This window comes from Chiloscyllium punctatum, chromosome 11, assembly GCF_047496795.1.
Source record: "Chiloscyllium punctatum isolate Juve2018m chromosome 11, sChiPun1.3, whole genome shotgun sequence".
NCBI lineage: Eukaryota > Metazoa > Chordata > Chondrichthyes > Orectolobiformes > Hemiscylliidae > Chiloscyllium > Chiloscyllium punctatum.
The window spans coordinates 115776542-115796645 of NC_092749.1; the positions used below are offsets into that span (position 1 = coordinate 115776542).

The following is a 20104-nucleotide window of genomic DNA, read 5'->3' on the forward strand; positions in this document are numbered from 1 at the left end:
ATAGAATGCAGGGAAATAGATGGTGACATCTTGCAAAATGTCCATACTACAGAGGAGGAAGTGCTGGATGTCTTGAAACACAAAGTGGATAAATCCCCAGGACCTGATCAGGTTGACCCTAGAACACTGTGGGAAGCTAGGGAAGTGATTGCTAGACCTCTAATTGAGATATTTGTATCACTGATAGTCACAAAAATGCCAGAGACTGGAGGTTGGCTAATGTAGTGCCACTGTTTAAGAAGGGTGGTAAGGACAAGCCAGGGAGCTATAGACCAGTGTCCCTGACATCAGTGGTGGGCAAGTTGGAGGGAATCCTGAGGGACAGGATGTACATGCATTTGGAAAGGCAAGGACTGATTAGGGATAGTCAACATGGCTTTGTGCATGGGAAATAATGTCTCAAACTTGATTGAGTTTTGTGACGTAGTAAAAGAGGATTGAGGAGGGCAGAGTAGTAGATGTGATCTATATGGACTTCAGTAAGACGCTTGACAAGGTTCCACATAGGAGACTGATTAGCAAGGTTAGATCTCACGGAATACAGGGAGAACTAGCTATTTGGATACAGAACTGGCTCAAAGACAGAAGAAGGAGGAGGGTGGTGGTGGGTTGTTTTTCAGACTGGAGGCTTGTGATCAGTGGAGTGGCATAAAGATTGGTGCTGAATCCACCACTTTTCATCATTTACATAAATAATTTGGATGGGAGCATAAAAAAAGGTACAGTTAGTAAGTTTGCAGAGGACACCAAAATTGGTGGTGTACTGGACAGCGAAGAGGGTTACCTCAGATTACAACAGGATCTGGACCAGATGGGCCAATGGTCTGAGAAGGGGCAGATGGAGTTGAATTCAGATAAATGCAAGATAAATTTTGGGAAAAGCAATCTTAGCAGGACTTATACACTTAATGGTAAGGTCCTAGGGAGTGTTGCTGAACAAAGAGACCTTGGAATGCAGGTTCATAGCTCCTTCAAAGTGGAGTCGCAGGTAGATAGGATAGTGAAGGCGGCGTTTGGTCTGCTTTCCTTTATTGGTCAGAGTATTGAGTACAGGAGTAGGGAGGTCATGTTGTGGCTGTACAGAACATTGGTTAGGCCACTGTTGGAATATTGCGTGCAATTCTGGTCTCCTTCCTATCGGAAAGATGTTGTGAAACTTGAAAGGGTTCAGAAAAGATTGACAAGGATGTTGCCAGGGTTGGAGGATTTGAACTGGCTGGACTGTTTTCCCTGGAGCATAAGAGGCTGAGGGGTGACCTTACAGAGGTTTACAAAATCATGAAGGGCATAGATAGGATAAGTAGATAAAAAAGTCTTTTCCCTGGGGTCGGGGAGTCCAGAATTAGAAAGCATAGGTTTAGGGTGAGGGGGGAAAAGATATAAAAGAGACCCAAGGGGCAACTTTTTCCACGCAGAGAGTGGTACGTTTATGGAATGAGCTGCCAGAGGATGTGGTGGAGGCTGGTACAATAGCAACATTTAAGAGGCATTTGGATGGGTATATGAATAGGAAGGGTTTGGAGGGATATTGGCCAGGTGTGACTAGATTGGATTGGGATATCTGGTCAGCATGGACGGATTAGACCAAAGGGTCTGTTTCTGTGCTGTACATCTGACTCCATGACTATGCAAGGAAAATAAAACAAGTTTTGAAAGAGCACTCAGTTTTTTTTAAATGTCAGGGATTTTTCTATACCACAACAGGAAACACGTAAATTCAGTTAGAAGTCCAACAAAATTAGATACTTGAAAGAATCACCAATTTTAATTTTTTTTGGATAATTCATAAACAAAGAAGGTTTTTGACACCTTTCAAATTTATGCAGTTCTACAGGACATTTGAAAGAGAACAGCAAAACAAATTTGTTAACTAAAACAATGATTACATTGAATTGCATGAAACTGTATTGAAGCTTGGCCTTTTACAAGTGAAATGTCCTAAATGTAGGCTGGGGTTTCATTTCATATGGATTGCTCAACTCAGAATCAGGATCAATTTCATGTCCATTTGGTTCTTCAGGTATTGGTTGAAATTTTGTGAATGATATGTAGCTGGAAATCCTGTGGGGAATAATAACCAGCGACTCCTCACTTTCCAATTCATCTGCAGAGGACATTGGAGCCCTTACAGCAACCCCACCTAGATTTATGTCACAAGCTCTGAAGTACTTGTTCTGTGATCTTTTATATATCACAAAGCACAGAATCAATATCACAGCTGAGAGCAGGAATGTGCATATAGCAGAACCAATTAGGATTTCCTGCAAACCAAAAGACAACCAAAAACTAGGATCTAAAAAAAAGGAAAAAAAAAAGCCATTATTTCCAATCTAGTAGTTTCTTTATTCAGAAATTTTATTCTATTTCTAACTACATTATGTTAATTAATCTACATTAAAACATTCGAGGATGGACATCAGACTAAAGTCGTCACTTTTTGCTGCTGAATATTTAGAGCTATCAAATTAGTATCTAAAAAGGGCAAAATTCAGCTCCGTATTCTCACATCCTCCACATTCAAGACACTAATTGTCACAATAGTTCCTACAACTCAAACCTTAAGCCATCGTGCTCAATTTCTGCAAATTGTAAAACACCCTTCCTTGATTGGAGTTTATTCCTTGTGCCAATTATTAGTGTGTAAAATTGGCAGATAAAAATGTTTACCAATCCAGTTGTGTGGACCTACCCCAGGGAGAAAAGATTTCAGGGAAAAGAGAAACCGAATACTCCAGAGTTTTGGAACCAGCAAGAGGCAGAACAACAAAAAACTGAAACCATCATCAAATAGAGACTCAGTCAAGATTTGATTTCAAGTAACGGTTTTGATTCACTCAAAAAACAATTTCCTCACTCAACTAGAATCTTAAGAGCATGTTTTTAAACAACAACAAAAGAGATTTTATCCATTATTTTGACTAAAAAGGCAGTAAAGTATTTTTAACAATTAAAATGTCAGCTGAACTGGAATACAGAATCCTGCTCTGAACCAGACAATTGAAAGAAAAGGATTACTTAAATAGCATTAGATGGTGTCTGATTCATCCTTAGCAAGATAAGCAAAACTGAAAAGTGGGATTGTGTCAATCTACACTGAAGGAAATTTTCACTTCAATAAAAAGGCGTGTTAAAAGTACAGGTTTAAGTGTAATTCCACAAGAATTCTCTCATCTTATAGAGAAGATGGAAGAATGTACATACCCAATTCTAGTGGATCAATACAAATGTGACTGTGTCCCATTGAACGATCTTCAAATCCATCTTCACATTGGCAGAAATATGAGCCAACAGTATTCAGACATTTTGCTTCCTTGCTACATGCTGCAGTTTCAGATTGACATTCATCAACATCTGTAAAAGTCAAAACATTGAGTGACAGATCAGCAGCAGCACTTCATCTGCTGTCCTTTAATCCCTCAACTCCAATTTAAAAAATCGACAAGGAAAGAGTTTTCCCTTTGAATCGTCTATGGTTTTCACCTTTCAACATCTGGTTTAAAAAAATAAGTCCCACCTGGGATGCTAATGTCACTGTGACAGAACCAGCCATTGAAGCAAGGGATCTGCTCCCATTTGTTACAAGAGATGTCAGAGTGAGAAACAGTGGACAAAGAACAGAACCTGGAGTTGTACTGGAGGGAGAACATGTCACCTTCCCTTCTCATTATGGAAAACACAATGTTATGATCCAGAATGTCTCTCAGCATTGTTAATGTGGTGCTGGAGTCGAGTCAAGTCAAGTCAAGTCAAAACTTCATACATCACCGCTCTTTAAAAAAAAGCAAATTTCTTTTAAGAAAATTAGGTTAAAATTTTAAAAGTCAGCCTGTTCAGAGACATTATTATACACCTCAGAAGCAAGTGGGTCTTCAACCCAGGCCTCTTGGTCCAGGGGTAGGGACACTACCACTGTACCACAAGAGGGCCCTATCATTTGATGCTGAAACAAAGAAAGGTGCAATTTTTTTTAAAAATCAGGACGATGGGGTCCTAAGCTGTGGAATAACCACCACCTGACTAGAACACTAAACTAAACTGAGAATCTAACAAGTGTTCATGCTCAGTGCACTCTTCCACAGTGCCGAGAGTTTGAAAAAAAATTGGTCGACAGAAAGGCTGACCAGCTTCCACTTTCACAGACTTGAATGTATCTTTGGCCTGACACTATCAACAACTCAGACTCTAAAAAGGTGTGCTAATTCATTCAACCTAGACTCTGCTGAGCCAACACTACCTACACTGCTTCAGCTACATTCATTGTCTAAGTAATTGTACTGACTATGAACTGACCACTGAGTTATCACCACCTGAGCCTCCGCAAGCGGAATATGGACAGTGCATAATGACAACTGGGAGATGGTTGTTGAAGGCCGTCTGGAAGAGCTTCCAAATAAACCTGTTGGACCATAATCTGGTGTTGTGTGACTTTTAAACTTTATACACCCCAGCTCAACACCGGCATCTCCAAATCATGGAAGAGCATTGGAAGAGAAAACAGAAGCAGAGATCTCAGCTCACCCGAAAACAAAAACCAGAATAACAGAAGCTAAAAAAAAAACACCTTTCTATCCATTTCTGCTGATATTGCAAGGCCACAAACACAACTTGAGTGACATCAGGCAATATTTAATAGAGAAAGGTGACTACAGTACAAGCCATAAGATAGGAGCCTCCAACCCATTCACAGATCAGAAACTGTGCAACAGCAATACACAGAATTCACAAAATCTAGAGTACAATGTTTGTAACATTGTAATGGTGTAGCAAAAATCACTAAATGCAAGGCTAGACAAAAATGATTTTAAATAGGTAACCAAGTTTGTTGAACACTGCAAAATGAATAACTTTTTATTGGAAGATTACTTCTATTTACTTTGCTAATGACCACTCCTTGGGGAACACAAAAATCATTGACAAATATTTGCAAATCAAAACAGAACCAACGTTCAATGGTTTATTGTTGCTTTTACACCAGATCCTACAAACTTGTTCGTTTCAACTGAGAATTATAAACACAAATTCTAAAGTGTTACTAAGGCTACCTTGAAACTATTTCAGATTGACAAGTGGTTTCACTTAATGCTGATTTAATCTTGTTTTTAGATTAGATTACTTAGTGTGGAAACAGGCCCTTCGGCCCAACAAGTCCACACCGACCCACCGAAGCACAACCCACCCAGACCCATTCCCCTACATTTGCCTCTTCACTTAACATTACGGGCAATTTAGCATGGCCAATTCACCTAACCTGCACATTTTTTGGATTGTGGGAGGAAACCGGAGCACCCGGAGGAAACCCACGTCGACACGGGGAGAATGTGCAAACTCCACACAGACAGTCGCCTGAGGCGGCAATTGAACCAGTGCCTCTGGCGCTGTGAGGCAGCAGTGCTAACTACTGTGCCACCGTACTGCCCATTTAAAAAAAATATATATACTTAGTGTTTTACTGCCAAATGAAATTTTACAAAGAATACAGAAAACAACTGCAAGGTTTCTAGTCAGAGAGTAACTGGCTGTAACACATATACAGTTCTAAATGATCACCTTCAGCTAAGCTACTCAGAAACCTTCATTAGCTCCATGTTAAACCTTGTCTCAAAAGAACCAGAAATATTTTATCCCAAATACTCTTAGCAATCTGCACTCTCTCTCAAATATATCAACATAGGTATGTGTCTTGCTTCCCCACACGCTAATCAACTTGCAGTCTACCAACTTTAACATCAGAATCAGAAGTCTTATTTATCCAGCACAAACCAATTCTGGAGAAGGAAAATAAATCACTGCTTTTTGTTAGTAAAGCATAAATAAGTGTGTCATCACCTTCTAAGAGAAGGTGAAAAATAATAAGTGAGAAAAAAGTACCTGAAACAGTGAACACAAGAACACGTTACATACCTTGCTGTGTGTAAAAACTAATCCTCTGAACAGGGCAAGAGTGTTTTTTTTGAGGGGGGGTGGGGAAAGGGTAGGGGAGAGCAGGTGGTAAATCTTCAGATTGGCAAATTTTTTCACAATTTAATGTTTTTTTTAAAAATACAATCCATCGCAGAATTGTGAATTCACAGCCTTTTGTTTGTTGGAGGCTGGGACATCAGGAAGAATGGGTCATCTTTCAGGAATCAATTTGATATTTGTGGGCTTTCCAAGACTCCAGGCCAAAAAAAAAAACAGATGTGGACTTTTTCATCTTTTCAGCTCTTTTTTGTTTGCAAAATTATAATAAAATTGAAAAGTGGTGCTGGTAAATGATAATTTTATACACTTGTATGCTTATACTGGAGTACAAGTGACAATAGAATTAGATAAATCTCATCTTGGCCTCAACTCCACTTTCCTGCCAGCTCTCCATACGCTTTCTATCCATTAACTAAAAAGAAATGTCTCTTTCCTCCAATTCTCCAGGGGTGGTAGTTATTCCCTTGGTATTGAACGGGAGCATTGCTGATGGAACCAGCTGTTGAAGTGGTGCTCCTCCATCAGGAAGGATCCTGTTATACTAAATATCAAAAGGGGACAACAATTTGTACTGAATAAGTACTGACCGACTGGTCAAAGCAGACTCAATGCACCAGGAATAGTTGTCCCAAGCTTATTTAATAGAGTAGTTCTGTGCAATGCCCAAATTCCTTTTATCAGAAAGTGGAGCCTGCATTTGAATACAAATTCAGACAACGCTCATCGGGAAGTGTTAAAATGATCTAAACAGTTATGTTATGTTCAAATTGTAGACTTTAGCTGAATTCTAAAATTCACAATTTCTGATGAGCAACAAATGTGTCGTATTTATTGGAATAAATCCAATGCCTCAGTTGTAGGGACTCAAAAACATGAAATTGCATTGAGATGGCACTCAAACAAGTGGACGCATTTGATTTTTTGAGAAGTAGCTTTTGGCAATATTAATCCATTGCAAGAGAGAACAGCAAAATAGTTCATTTCCAGGATACATGAACTGTCACCTTCCAACAAGAGAGTCAAACTATAGGAAATGCCGTCACAAATAAGACTTTTCCATTCAAAAGCTCATGATCATAAACTAAACAGTTTTATCCATAGGAAAATTTCGCTGCTCCTTGGATGCTGCCTCAACTGCTGTGCTCTTCCAGCACCACTAATCCAGAAAGTTTTATCCATATTCAGACACATTAACCTAGGAGAGCTATTCAGCCACACTATCACCAACATCATAACATGGTTTCATTGTGAAGCAATATTTCTACTTGGACTGAATAACCTACTTTTGCTCCTACATCTTAGGATATGACTTATATCCATTTGAAGGAAGTGGATAAAAAAAGTGACATAACAGTACCTATCTTTGAGACTTATTCCTTCAGTTCCAAACTAAACACGTGACTACTAGGAACTTGAAAAATAAGATTTTGGAGACTGTCTATTTAAAACAAAAAGTGCATTAAGGGTATTTATTGTGGAGCATTTGACCCATGGAAGCAGGTGATTAGAGATGGTTTTCTTATTACAGGAGAAGATCTAAAACCAGTATCTTAAACAGGATTATTTACAATAAAATTCAACAGGGCAAATCCTTTTAGCCATTCATTATCATTCAATTGAAGGCTGAGAAACTGGAAACCCTTCAATTACCTCCAACCAAAACCCAAGACAAGTAGATTCTTCCATTCCTTAAGTTAACCATTGACTTGTTCAAGAACTTGTTCAAGTGAATCTGTAGCGAGTGGGAGATGTTCTCTCCATTGAGACCAAAGTATAGCTGATAATCAATGGCAAGACCTGAAGAATTGATCCTGCAAAAGAAAAATGGTAAAGTTACTGCTACTACATACTGTACAGGGTGATTACTTCTTAGAGGTCCATCAGTTTGGTTATCATAGTGTCATAGGTTGGGCTATTGTACCAATGTGAACCATTTAATTCTGTCTGGTTAGAAGTTAGATTAATAACATGCACTTCTAAATCAAAAATATTTTACATGTGCACTTTCATTCAAACTATAAGACAGATCATTTTGATAGCCTTCTTTCCAAGTTCACAAGTGATTCAGATCATGGATTCTAGTTTTTCCTGAAATTATTACGTCTTTTATTCACTCATGGGATGTGAGCATCACTAGCTGGCCAGCATTTTATTACCCATCCTGCAGGGAACTATCCAGCTTAGGGTAATACTGAGTAGATCAAATATGGACCAATTGTCTTTAAAAGTGAATCCATCCCTGGACTGAGCAGTTCTTTCACATTGTACTATTTTCCAGAAGTTTCTAGCAAGTGGGCGAGGAGCTTGTGCTTTCAGGTGGATGTAAATTTCACAAGTGTAGTTAGTTATCACTCACAGGGTGTCTCAACTTTGCCTGCATCCAGTCAATAAAACAGTAAATGCTGTCAGAAAAGATAATATGGCATCCACAAAAGCTTCATTAAATTACTCCAGCGATTTTTTAACAAAATGGATAAGGGCAATATGGGGTGTCGGTGGTTAGCACAGCTACCTCACAGTGCCAGGGATCCAAGTTCAATTCTACCCTCTGGCACTTGTGTTAAGTTTACATGCTCTCCCAGTATCGGTGGGCTTCCTCCAGTTTCCTCCCACAATCTGGAGATGGGCAGGTTAGGTGGATTGGCCATGGGAAATGTAGGGAGAGAGTGTAGGATAAGGGGTAGAATGCTCAGATTAGCATCATGCTAGCACATTGTTAATTAGCACATTGCAACAGGGATCAGTACTAGAGCCTCCAATACTTAATCAAAATGACTGACTTGGAGAAAGAGACCAAATGCATGGTTGCTAAAATTTGCCAATGACAAGTTGTCAAGAAACAGAAGAAAGGGATCTGTGAAATATGTAGATAAAGAGAGGGTGGCCAGACTTGGCGACTGTAGTATAAAGTGCAAAAATGCGAATGTTTCTTTTTGGGCATGACAAAATGGAAAAGCAAAAGCGTGATTTGAATGCAGACAGATTTCAGAACTCTAGGAGGTAGAGGGGGAAATCAGACTGTCCTATTACATGAATCAAAATTTAGAGCAATTGATTAGAAAGGCAAATGGAATATTGTGTTTATTACAATGGGATAGGAATATAAGAGGTAGTGTTGAACAGAACCTTGGTTAGAAATATCTGGAATACTGTTAGCAGTTTATCTCTGCACTAAAATTATTTAAATTCATTTGTTCTAGAGATGTGGACGTTGCTGGCTGGTCTGCATTTATTGCTGCTCTCTAGTTGCTCTTGAAGGTGGTGGTGAGCTACATTCTTGAGCGACTGCAGTCTATTTGCTGGAGGTTGACTCACAATACCCTAAGGGAGAGAATTCCAGTGATATTGAAGAAAGTGATATATCAGTGATCAGTTCCAAGTCAGATGGTGAGTGGCTTGGACAGGAACTGGCAGGTGGTGGCATTTCCATGTACCTGTTGCCCTGTTCTTCTAGATAGAAGAGGTCATGGGATTTGATGCAAAAAGGATATTGAGAATTTCTGTAGATTATCTTGAACTGCTATTACTGAGCAGATGAGGAGCTAATCAAGCCAGCTGCTTTGTCCTTGATAGTGTTAAGCTTCTTGGGCGCTGAAATGAGTAATCCATCCTATTCCAGACTTGGGCCAATAGATGGTTAACAGGTTTTAAAGAGTCAGGTCAGTTATTTGCCACAGTAATCCTAGCTTCTCACCCGCTCTCGTAGCCAGTGTTTCTGTGGCAAGTCCAGTTGGGTTTCTGGTCAACAGATGTTGGGAGCTGTTGATGGCAATGGTTTCAGTCAGGTTGTCTCTTATTGGAGATGATTTTTTGGCATTTGTGTGGCACAAATATTATTTGCCCTTTGTCAGCCCAAGCATGAATATTGTCTGGATGTAGTTGCATTTGAACATGGACTACTTCAGGATCTAAGGAGTCAAGAATGGTGCTGACCATTGGTCACACAATGATGATCGCCCCTCCATTTTAAAAAAAAGGGAGGAAGTGGGGCAGTTCAATGAAGCAGATGGTTAGGTGGAGGACACTACCCAGAGGAACTCCTGCAGAGATGTCCTGGAGTTGAAATGACTGACGAACAAAGACCATCTTACATGTCAGGGACACTACAACCACATGGGATTAATGTGGATTTCACCAGGTTCCTCATTTCCCCTCCACTCACCTTATCCCAGTCCCAAGCCTCAAACTCAGCACCACCCTTGACCTGTCCACCATCTTTCTGCTCCATCCACCCATTGCACTCTCAGCTACCTTCGCTCCCCACTCCCACCCGCCCATTTAATCTCTCAGCCCCATTTCTGATGGAGGACGAATGCCTGAAAATGAGGATTCTCCTGCTCCTCGGATGCTGCCTGACTGCCTATGCTTTTCCAGCACCACACTGATCTCCAGTCCTCACTTTCACAGAGTTGAGTTCAACCCTACTGCGAAGCATCTTCCAAGGGTGCCTACCTTGAAGTTCTCTCCTCCCTCTTCAAGGATCTCCTAGTCATCTCTGTCCTGAAGTTCTTCAGCATGTCCTAAAGCAGACTCACTACCACAGCAGTATCTCCTTCCTCAGTGCCTTCTAATGGAACCAACTGATCCTGCAGGGACTCCAGACTACATTCAGACCAACATACCTTGGACCTGAACAGGACAACACGTACATACTACAAATCAAACCTTTGGAAACTGTTCTCCTTCCAGATCCTCCGCTCCACACTTGCAGTCATGTGCCACCACCTACTCTACTTCAGCTCAGGATCTCACACTCCCAGTCCTGGAAAGGACCTCTGCTATTTTACATCCTCAGATAATTGACACACTCAACAAAACGCGGTGCCTCCACGATATTGGACATTGAGGAACGCAAGTTAACTTTCATGTACTAACCTCAATACTCAGGCTTCCTCAACCATTCCAGAACCTCCTCCTAGCCTCTGGAACTGCTCAGAGGCCAATCACCATGCAGCCTCTCCAGCCATCACTGCCATGATGAGCGATGATGTCACTTCCACCCTTGCTGCCCCAACAGCCACTGCTGACCACGCTGCCTAACGTCAGCGAGAAGACGACCACCTCCGCAGCCAGCGATCTACATGATACCCACCTCTGTACATCACTGCCACCCCTGAAGTTGCTGCCACAGCCACCTCCACCCCCCCACGAGATGTCACTCACCAGAACACAATGACTACATTACCAATTTCACTTCCACCACCAGTGACATAACTCACCAGAACTCAGCCAGTGATGCTGACATCATGTGTTACATCACTTCTACCTGTGCGGGCCCCATTCCACCTCCATGGTGAGCGTTACTTCTGTTGAAGTCACTCCTGACCCCATAACCACACCCACTCCAGTGGCAGTCTCCACTCCCACTGCATGTTTACTATTCCCCAGACCACCCCCTTACTGAGGATGAACGATCAGTCCTCAGCAAAAGGCCTCACCTTCATCCCTCTATGCTTCCACAATAATAGAGTTCAACACAGACATTCAACATTTCTTCTGCCTCTGGGCCCAAGTTTTCAATCAAGACTCCAACTCACCGAGGATCCCTTCTCCTGCCTCAGACACACCCCAACCATCTGGAGTCCCAAGTTGGTCTGTTACCTACCCTTGACCTCTTCATTTCTACTACAGCCACGACAGACTGCTTCAAACTGACCATCCCCCTCAGTCACCCTCAACATGGGGCCCTCTACTTCAACTGCAGCCAAGGGGGGTGGGTACAGTGGTAGTTTATCACACCAACATCTACACTGCTAAAGCCAGCCATCAACATGCAGACACCTCCTCCTACTATCCCGTCATCATAGTCATCGTCATCCAGACCATCCACAACCTCATCACCTCTGGGGATCTCCCAACCACAGCCTCCAACTTCATCATCCATGAACCCTGCACAGCCCATTTCTACCTCGTAATTCAAACCAGATCTTGCCCATCCACCCATTGTCTCAGCCTGCTCCTGTCCCACTAAATTCATCTCTGCATACCTTGACACCGTCCTACACCTGACCTACATTCAGGACACCACCCACCCTTCACCTCCAAGATGTATTTCCCCAGCCCCCTACATCTTATCTTCACCATGGACACCTAGTCCCTGTACACATCTATCCGCCACAATGAAGGCCTCCAAGCCCTCAGTTTCTTCCTCTCATGCCTCCCAACCGTACCCTTGCACCAACACCCTCATCCACTGGCTGAACTGGTCCTCTCCCTCAACTTCTCCATCCAATCCTCCCACTTCCTCCAAACCAAAACAGGTAGCCATGGGCACCTGCATGGGACCAAGCTATGCCTGCCTCTGTCAAGCACGTGGAACAGTCAGTCAGTCAGTCAGTCAATCTCCTGCAGTTACATGGGCACCAACCCCACCTTTTCCTCCACTACATCAATGGTTGTATTGGTCCTACCTCATGCTCCCACGAGGAGTTTGAACAGTTCATCAACTTCAACACCTTTCACCCAGACCTCAAATCCCCCTGGTTCATCTCAGATACCTCCCTCCCCTTCCTGGACCTCCATCTCTGGGTGATTGACATTACAAACCCATGGACTTCCACAGCCCAACTTTCTCAATATCCAAGTGCATGCAACCAATTTGATTCATGATTAGTATCTATGATGCTGGGGACCATGGGAGGAGGCAGAGAAATTATTCACTTGGCTGTTCCGGCTGAATATTGAACAAATATGTCAGCCTTATCGTTTGCATCGATGAGCTGAGTCTTCCATCTTTGAGGGATCAGTGTGAAGCCTTGAGTGAGCAATTTAAATTGTCTATCACCATTCATAGCTGGATGTGGCAGGCCTGCAGAGCTTAGAGCTGATCTTTTAGTTGTGGGATCACTTAGCTGTAATACATGCTGCTTATTCGGTTTGGCACACAAGCGGTCTTGTTTGATAGCTTCACCAGGTTGACACCTCATTTCAAGTATTCCTAATGCTGCTCCTGACATGCCTTCCTGCACTCTTCATTGAGCCAGTGTTGATCCCTGATTGATGGAGATAGTCAAGTGAGGGATATACCAGACCATAAAAGTGTACAGATTGTGTTGGAGTACAATTCTGCGGATGCTTGTGTACAATGCCTTGCAGATGCCCAGTCTTATTGTCAGTCTGCTGAACTGTGGTGCACTCAAAATAGATTTACATCTTTGCATAAAGTATTTCTGCTTGTTTTTTTTAAACTGGAGGTAATAAACTGGCATTAATTTATAACTGAGCGGATGGAAAGTTCTGTTTGAAAATGGGTCCAGTTTGTGATTTCTGGAGGTCAAAAACAAAAGCAAATTTCTTAAAGTCATAGCATCATCACAATACAACGGAGTGACTTCCTAAGCCAATTCAGAGGACAGTTGAGTGCCAAACATTTACTGTAGGTCTGGAGTTACATGTCAGCCAAACTTCCTTCCCTGAAGAACATTAAATGAGCAAGATGGTTTCACACCCCCACCCCATGACAATCAATAATTTCATGGTTTAGAAAAAAAAGTAATTGATAGCTTTCAGAGAAGGTTCATTCAACTGGTGTCAGAACATAGAGACATAGGGGTTCAGGTATTTAATTCTTTGAAATTTGCAGAGGTAGACAGGAGGGTTAATATGGCATTTAGCTTGGATGTATTGCTCAGATCATTGAGGAGTTGGGATGTCCTGCTGCGGTTGTACCAAGATATTGGTGAGGCCACTTTGTAATACTGTACACAGTTCTGGTCACCCTGCTTAGGGAGGATATTGTTAAATTGGAGAGGATTCAGAAAGGACAACCTTATAGAGGTCATGAGGGGTATAGAGAAGGTGAATAACAAGGGCATTTTCTCTGTGGGTGGGGTTCAAAACAGGGATGGGGCATGTTTTAAAAAAAAAGGGGAGAGGTGGAAGTTCTAAAAAAAAAAGGACATAGTCAGATGTGCAGAGAAGGTTCCAATCTGTCCATGCCGACCGGATATCCCAACTCAATCTAGTCCCACCTATCAGCACCTGGCCCATATCTCTCCAAACCCATCCAATTCATAAACCCATCCAAATGCTTCTTAAATGATGCAATTGTACCAGCCTCCACCACTTCCTCTGGCAGCTCATTCCATACACATACCACCCTCGGTGTGAAAAAGTTGATACGTAGGTCTCTTTTATATTTTTCCCCTCTAACCCTAAACCCTCTAGTTCTAGACTCCCCGACCCCAGGGAAAAGACTTTGCCTCTTTACCCTATCCATGCCCCTCGTGATTTTATTAGCCTTAGAAGGTCACCCCTGTCTCTGACGCTCCAGGGAAAACAGCCCCAGCCTGTTCAATCTCTCCCCATAGCCAAATCCTCCAACTCTGGCAACATCCTTGTAAATCTTTGCTGAACCTTTTCAAGTTGGGGCAAAATGTTTTTTCTAAAAAAAGTGGATCATGTGTGGAATGAACTGCCAGGAGGAAGTGGTGGATGCAAGGACAGTTATATTTAAAAAGACATTCGATAGTTACATGATTAAGAAAGAAATGTTTGGAAGGATATAGACCAAATGCAGGAGAGTTGGAACTTGGTTGGCATAGTCTAGTTGGACTGAAGGGTCTGTTTCCATGCTGTACAACTGACTCAGATTCCTGGGATGAAGGGATTCTCTCTTAGCAAGAGAAGGTTAACTGTATCATTAAGATTAGAAGAATGGGAGGCTGGTTATAAAGATCCAAGAGAACTGGACAGCATGGATTCTGAAAGTATTTCCTTTCGCAGGAGACACGATAAGAGGTCACAGTCTTGAGTGAGAGCAAGACTAACTTAAATCGGAGATGAGAAGGGATTTTTGTGTCTCAAGATTGTTAGTCTATGGAATTCTCTCTACCAGAGAGCAGTGGAAGCTAGTTCACTGAATTCTATTAGTTAGATTTTTGATTGGAGAGTAAGGGCAAGTAGTTTTTTTTTTAAAAACAAAATGGGCAGGCAGAAGGAAGGGAGTCGAGACCCCAAATACACCAGCCATGATCAAACAGTGGAATACAATTGAGGGACTAAATGACCTAGTCCTGATGACAATTCTTTTATCAGTCAGGAACTTGACATTTGAACTGCTGGTACTTGTAGACCAGAACAGTGGAGTAGTTTACAAGTGACAGACATTGCTTGATTTTTGACAATTGCAGACAATAGAGCCACTGATTTGCAGAAGATTAATAAAATGTGTTTTGGTCCAAGTTGTAAAAAGAAAGTGTTAGCAGCTGAATTGTGTAACCCTAAAAAAAAACTGGAAAAAAAAAAAGTGTAAAATGACAACTTAACCACTGTGTTCTTTTCGACTTGATCCACATACCTGTTGAAATATGTAACTGAATGTTATCATTTATTTTATAAAATATCAAGGAGAGATGATGAGGACAGGAAACCTCTTCAGTTGGACTGGAAAAAGTGGAATGGTGGCAAGAATTGTACTTTGTACAAAGACTGACAACCCTGTTGGTAAATAACAGATTTATACAGCACAGATTTATTAACGCAATGCAAGGCCCCAAAGTGTTTCACAGGAGCCTTATAAAACAAAAAGATGACAGAGCTACATAATTTGGATGAGCAAAAGCCGAGTCAGAGTTAGACTTTATAAAGGACATGTTAAGAACCAAAATAAAGCAGAGAGACAGAGGGAGAGATTGCCAGAGCTTATGGCCCAGGCAGTTTAAAGAATATCCAACAATGGTGCAGTTATTAAAATCATCAGTTGGATCTCCACTTTAATTCTAGCCTCATGAGAAATAAGATTGTAGGGAAGGAGGATTCCCGAGCTGGGGAGGAGAGGTGATGAATATCCACCGTCTGATCCAAGAATCCCCGCATTAGGAGGTTTAATTATAAAAGCCTAGAACCAATTGTTTACAATTGGTTTCAAAACATTTCCTGGTTTGTTTTGATAACTATCAGTATGCATATATTTCACTATGCCCTTCTTGAACAAAGATTTGGATGCTTTCATAGTTTGTGTAGTAAAAACTAAAAGTGCTTTCAGCATGAACAAGAATACAAACACAGTCTGCTTGGTTTGAAAGCTTTGCCTCCAGTACCTTAAACTGACTGACAAATTTGAGAAAAACTTGTGACTGTAAGTGGACAGTCATTCCAAGAATTCCAAATTCACCCAACATAATGGGTTTACAAGTGAGGCTAGTGTACAAAATGGTTACCTGACAATGATATGGAGTACAATATCAACAATCGTTTCAGGTGGTCTCCAGAAATCACTAACTGGACCCATTTTCAAAACAGAACTTTCCATCTGCTCAGTTATAAATTAATGCCAGTTTATTACCTCCATTTAAAAAACAAGACTTTATGCAAAGATGTAAATCTATTTTGAATGCACCACAGTTCTGCAGACAGACAATCTTGTTCAGTCCTAGGTAGTCTGTCCATATCACTTATTCAGATCTCTCTCACACACACAGTCTTACCTTCTAACTCCTTGAAAGAGAATTTTCTTAAGTGGAGGAGAAAATGATGCCAGACTATCCATTATCTGTTAAAATTTAAAAAAAAAGTTTTTTTAAAAAAAGGGAAATATTAAAATCTGTGCCTGTTCCATAGTTGGAAGGGTGCAAGGAAGTTTAAATTCTTACCAGAGCCTTAACGGATTGTAGAACTTTCTTCTCTAAATGCTGAAGGTTCTTGTACACAACATTTATTAATTCCATTCCAGCAGATATTGCCAATAAAGAACCTGCGTATTTTAAAAACATTTAACCAGACTAATCATGGAGAAAAGGAGAGAAACCAACAGCAAAATTTCACTATCCCTCTAATAGGTTGATTCACATTCTTCCTCCGCAGTCATTATTCCAAGATACTGCAATACAGAGACCAGAGCTTCCCAATAAAAAGTATTTTAAAATGGATCAGCTTAATTCATTGTTTTTCTGACCTATTTGCTGGAAAAGCCCTGTAGGTCTGGCAGCATCTGTGAAAAGAAATCAAAGTTAAACATTTCAGGTCTGGTAACCCTCAGAACTGATGGCAGCTAGAAAAATGTTTATATGTAGAAGATTGGGGTGGGTAAAGCTGTAAAAAGTAAATGAGTGAGAGCACCAGAGAAAAAAAGTGGATCATGACCTGGCTAGGAGGGTGAATAGCTGTTAAAAGGAGTTGGTGTGTAATAGCAGACTGTGATCACAAGATCTGGTGTGTGGGATGGGCAGTAGCTTGGACATGACAGTTCAATAACTTCAGGACTACATATTGAATTCTATTTCCTAAAGTCTGTCGGGTCCCCAAATGGAAGAGGTGTTGTTCTTCCAGCTTATACTGAGCTGAGTTTTGCTGGAGCACTACATAGAGCCCACGACAGAGAGAGATATTGGCCAGAGAATAGGGTGGGGTGTTGAGGGTTAAAATTGCACAGTGTTCCCAAAGATTTTGTCCAACATGTTTTTCCTCCCCATAAAACATACTTTTAAATTATTAAGAATAGAATAAAAAAAATTTGTTACACTTCAAACCATGCCAATACATTAATGACTGTTACAGTGATCTCCCAACATTTAGTTTGTTGGGACCTGAGCAGTTACCAGCACAAATTCAAAATGAGAGAGATAAGAATTGATTTGAGTGAAATTTGTTCAAGTGAACTAGCCATTAAGTTTAAAAAAATGCTCATAGTTGATAGAGTAATCAATTCTGCTGTTTTGAACAATTCTAAAAAGAGCCAAAAGCTGAAACAGTTTCTCTCCATAGATGCTGTCAGACCTATTGACTATTTCCAGCCTTTTAAAAATATTCTAGATGCCCAGTGTTTGCTACTTTTATATTCCAGTACTGAATCCAGAACAGTACATATGTTCTAGATTTTAGAAACAGACTTATGCTTATTTTTCTTTTGTGGCATTTTTTGAATATCAATTTTTTAAAAATGCAATGAAGGAATACATATGATTGTTAAAACTCAGCCTTTTGTCATCACACTAAAATAAGCACTTACCAATATCATGTAGTTTTGGTGCCAGTGTTGTCCATGTTGGATTCTGAGACATGGATGGCTCCACTGGGTGGGTAGCATCTAAAAGGCTGGTTTTATCAATTGGATTGGTTGCAGCATCAACAGCCCATTGGGCTGCATCAAGAGTGGGGCTAGTACGCCACAGGCTGGACATTTGCCAGTCCACTGCATAATTTAGAAATTCCTTTCCAGTCGTCATCACACTGGAATTTACTACAGAAGAAATGTCTGCATGGTTTGGTATAATCAGTTGAAGTTCCATTGTGTGGGTTTGATGAAAGATGGTCTGAGTAAAACCTTCACTGTACAAATTCCAGCTTTCAGACTTCATCCACAAATCATTGTCCAATGAAGGAGTTAACAAAAGTGACAACATCCCCTCCCAAACAGAATAGATGGGCGCAGATTTGCTCATTCTATCATTGCCAGGTTCAATTATGCTTTTAGGGTCACAGGGTACATGGTGTTGGACTTCACGCTGTACGTGGCCGTATGATAATGAGGTTTTTAATAGCTTTGTCCTTTGATGCTCCAAGCCCTCATGTGCAAGGCCTCTAATAATGCCACAAATGGTTGTCTGACTGAGGACCTCTGCCTCAGACAGGACTCTATTGTTTTGCTTTTCTGCCTCTCCTTCAGTAGGATCAAGCCAATTTAACAGACTCATCATTCTATTCGATTCATCAGGTGTAGAACTCCCCCAATACTTCCTTTGAGTAGTTCCAATGGATCGTGTTCGGTGGATAATGGTTGCAGGGTTAATGGCTGGATGCTTGGAATCAGAAATAAAATTCCTCAGACTGAAATCAGAGCTCAACTTTGCACTTATTCTAGAATAATCATCAACTTGCAGTTTTAAGAGTGTGTCACTTTGGAAGGAATGTAGTGTAGGATTTACTTCCCCCAAAAAGGGAAAGATGGAAGATGACCAGAATCCTGAAGTAGTTGAATAGCTGATTTGCCACTGACGTGGAGCATCAGTAAATCGCCTGAATTTGTCAAACTTCCAGTTAACTGGATTCCTTTTAATCTTGGATGGTTGTGAAATATCCCCATTACCTTTGACTTGCAGCTTTAACCATTCAGAAGTGACATTGCCCATCTGTGGACTTCTGGTTGGCTTCAGAGGTGAAGCACTGGGTAAATGAGGCTGATTTCCTGAAGGCCTTGGCTGGCCAGAGAGTGTTGTGAAGTGCACTGCAGTAAAGAGAGGCTGTGGATAGGAGGTATAGTGTGCCTGTGGACCTGCAAAGGTTGCTGCCTGGTGTTTGCTGGAGAGGTCTGAAGTAGATGCTGACAATTTGGGAATGAGCTGGGAATTAGTGGCTGGCCATTCTCTCCCAGGAAGCTGGGAAGGGCGTTCCATCACTTCAGCCTGGAACAAGTTTTTGGTGTGAATCCTCAGTGGTGTCTCATGACTCACATCCATTCGCTGGAATCTCTGGAAAGATGGTGACAGTAGCTCCAATTCCAGTGGAGTGTTATGATCCAGATGTTTCACATGGAAATGTCTGAGAGAGTGCGTAGAACCTCCTTTCAAAAAAAAAAAGGAAGGACATGGTGTTTGTCACTGAGGAACCAACAAGGAGGTCATCACAAGGTTGGTTCAAACAGGCTGTTAAACACGAGTCTGCGTGCAAATTCTCAAAACAATTTGATCTAGATTCTGGTTACACAGTGTGCCCAGAACAAATGCCTGGATGTCGTACTGAGTCTCCATTGGCTTTAATATGGGTTACAGTGGGACAGCCTTGTAGGATGGGGTTGGATAAACTGGGGGGGGGAAAGTAATTCAGGAGGTATCATTGAAGGCCACATACAATTCCTAAAAAAAAATCCCTAGAGGAGACACTCCCTTACTAAAAGGGAATTTTACAACTGTTTTTGTTAAACAATGACCTTTGCATGTATCCAGTTAGAAATTAAAATTTTTCTCCAACTGTAGTATCAAGCCCTGCCAGGTTATGGAAATAGAGTAAGAGTGTAAAAAGCTGCTTTCAAAAATGAAAACAAAAAGATGATTTTCCCCAATTCTCGCAGGAGGTGCAAACTATAGAGAAAGTTACACATGATAAATGAACTTTTTTTCCCCCCCAAGAGAAACTCATGGTAAACATAGCTATAGCTAGAAAATGCTCTACTTTGTTTGAGCAACAAATGAATATATCAAGACTAGTT

The 20104-nt window shown here is 41.2% G+C and overlaps 1 protein-coding gene across 1 annotated transcript in view; it reads right to left on the minus strand.

Annotated features, from left to right (window-relative positions):
• Positions 1–1831: 1831 nt before the first annotated feature.
• The window catches only part of LOC140483376 (uncharacterized), a 51386-nt gene continuing 33113 nt past the window's right edge, over positions 1832–20104 (minus strand). The window contains exons 8-13 of the mRNA XM_072581600.1: positions 17909–19459; positions 16554–16654; positions 16389–16453; positions 7612–7772; positions 3202–3351; positions 1832–2293 (exon numbers count right to left, since the gene is read on the minus strand). Coding sequence (XP_072437701.1) covers positions 1923–2293; positions 3202–3351; positions 7612–7772; positions 16389–16453; positions 16554–16654; positions 17909–19459 — 2399 coding nt within the window. The 3' untranslated portion in view covers positions 1832–1922. The remainder of the gene's footprint in view (positions 2294–3201; positions 3352–7611; positions 7773–16388; positions 16454–16553; positions 16655–17908; positions 19460–20104) is intronic.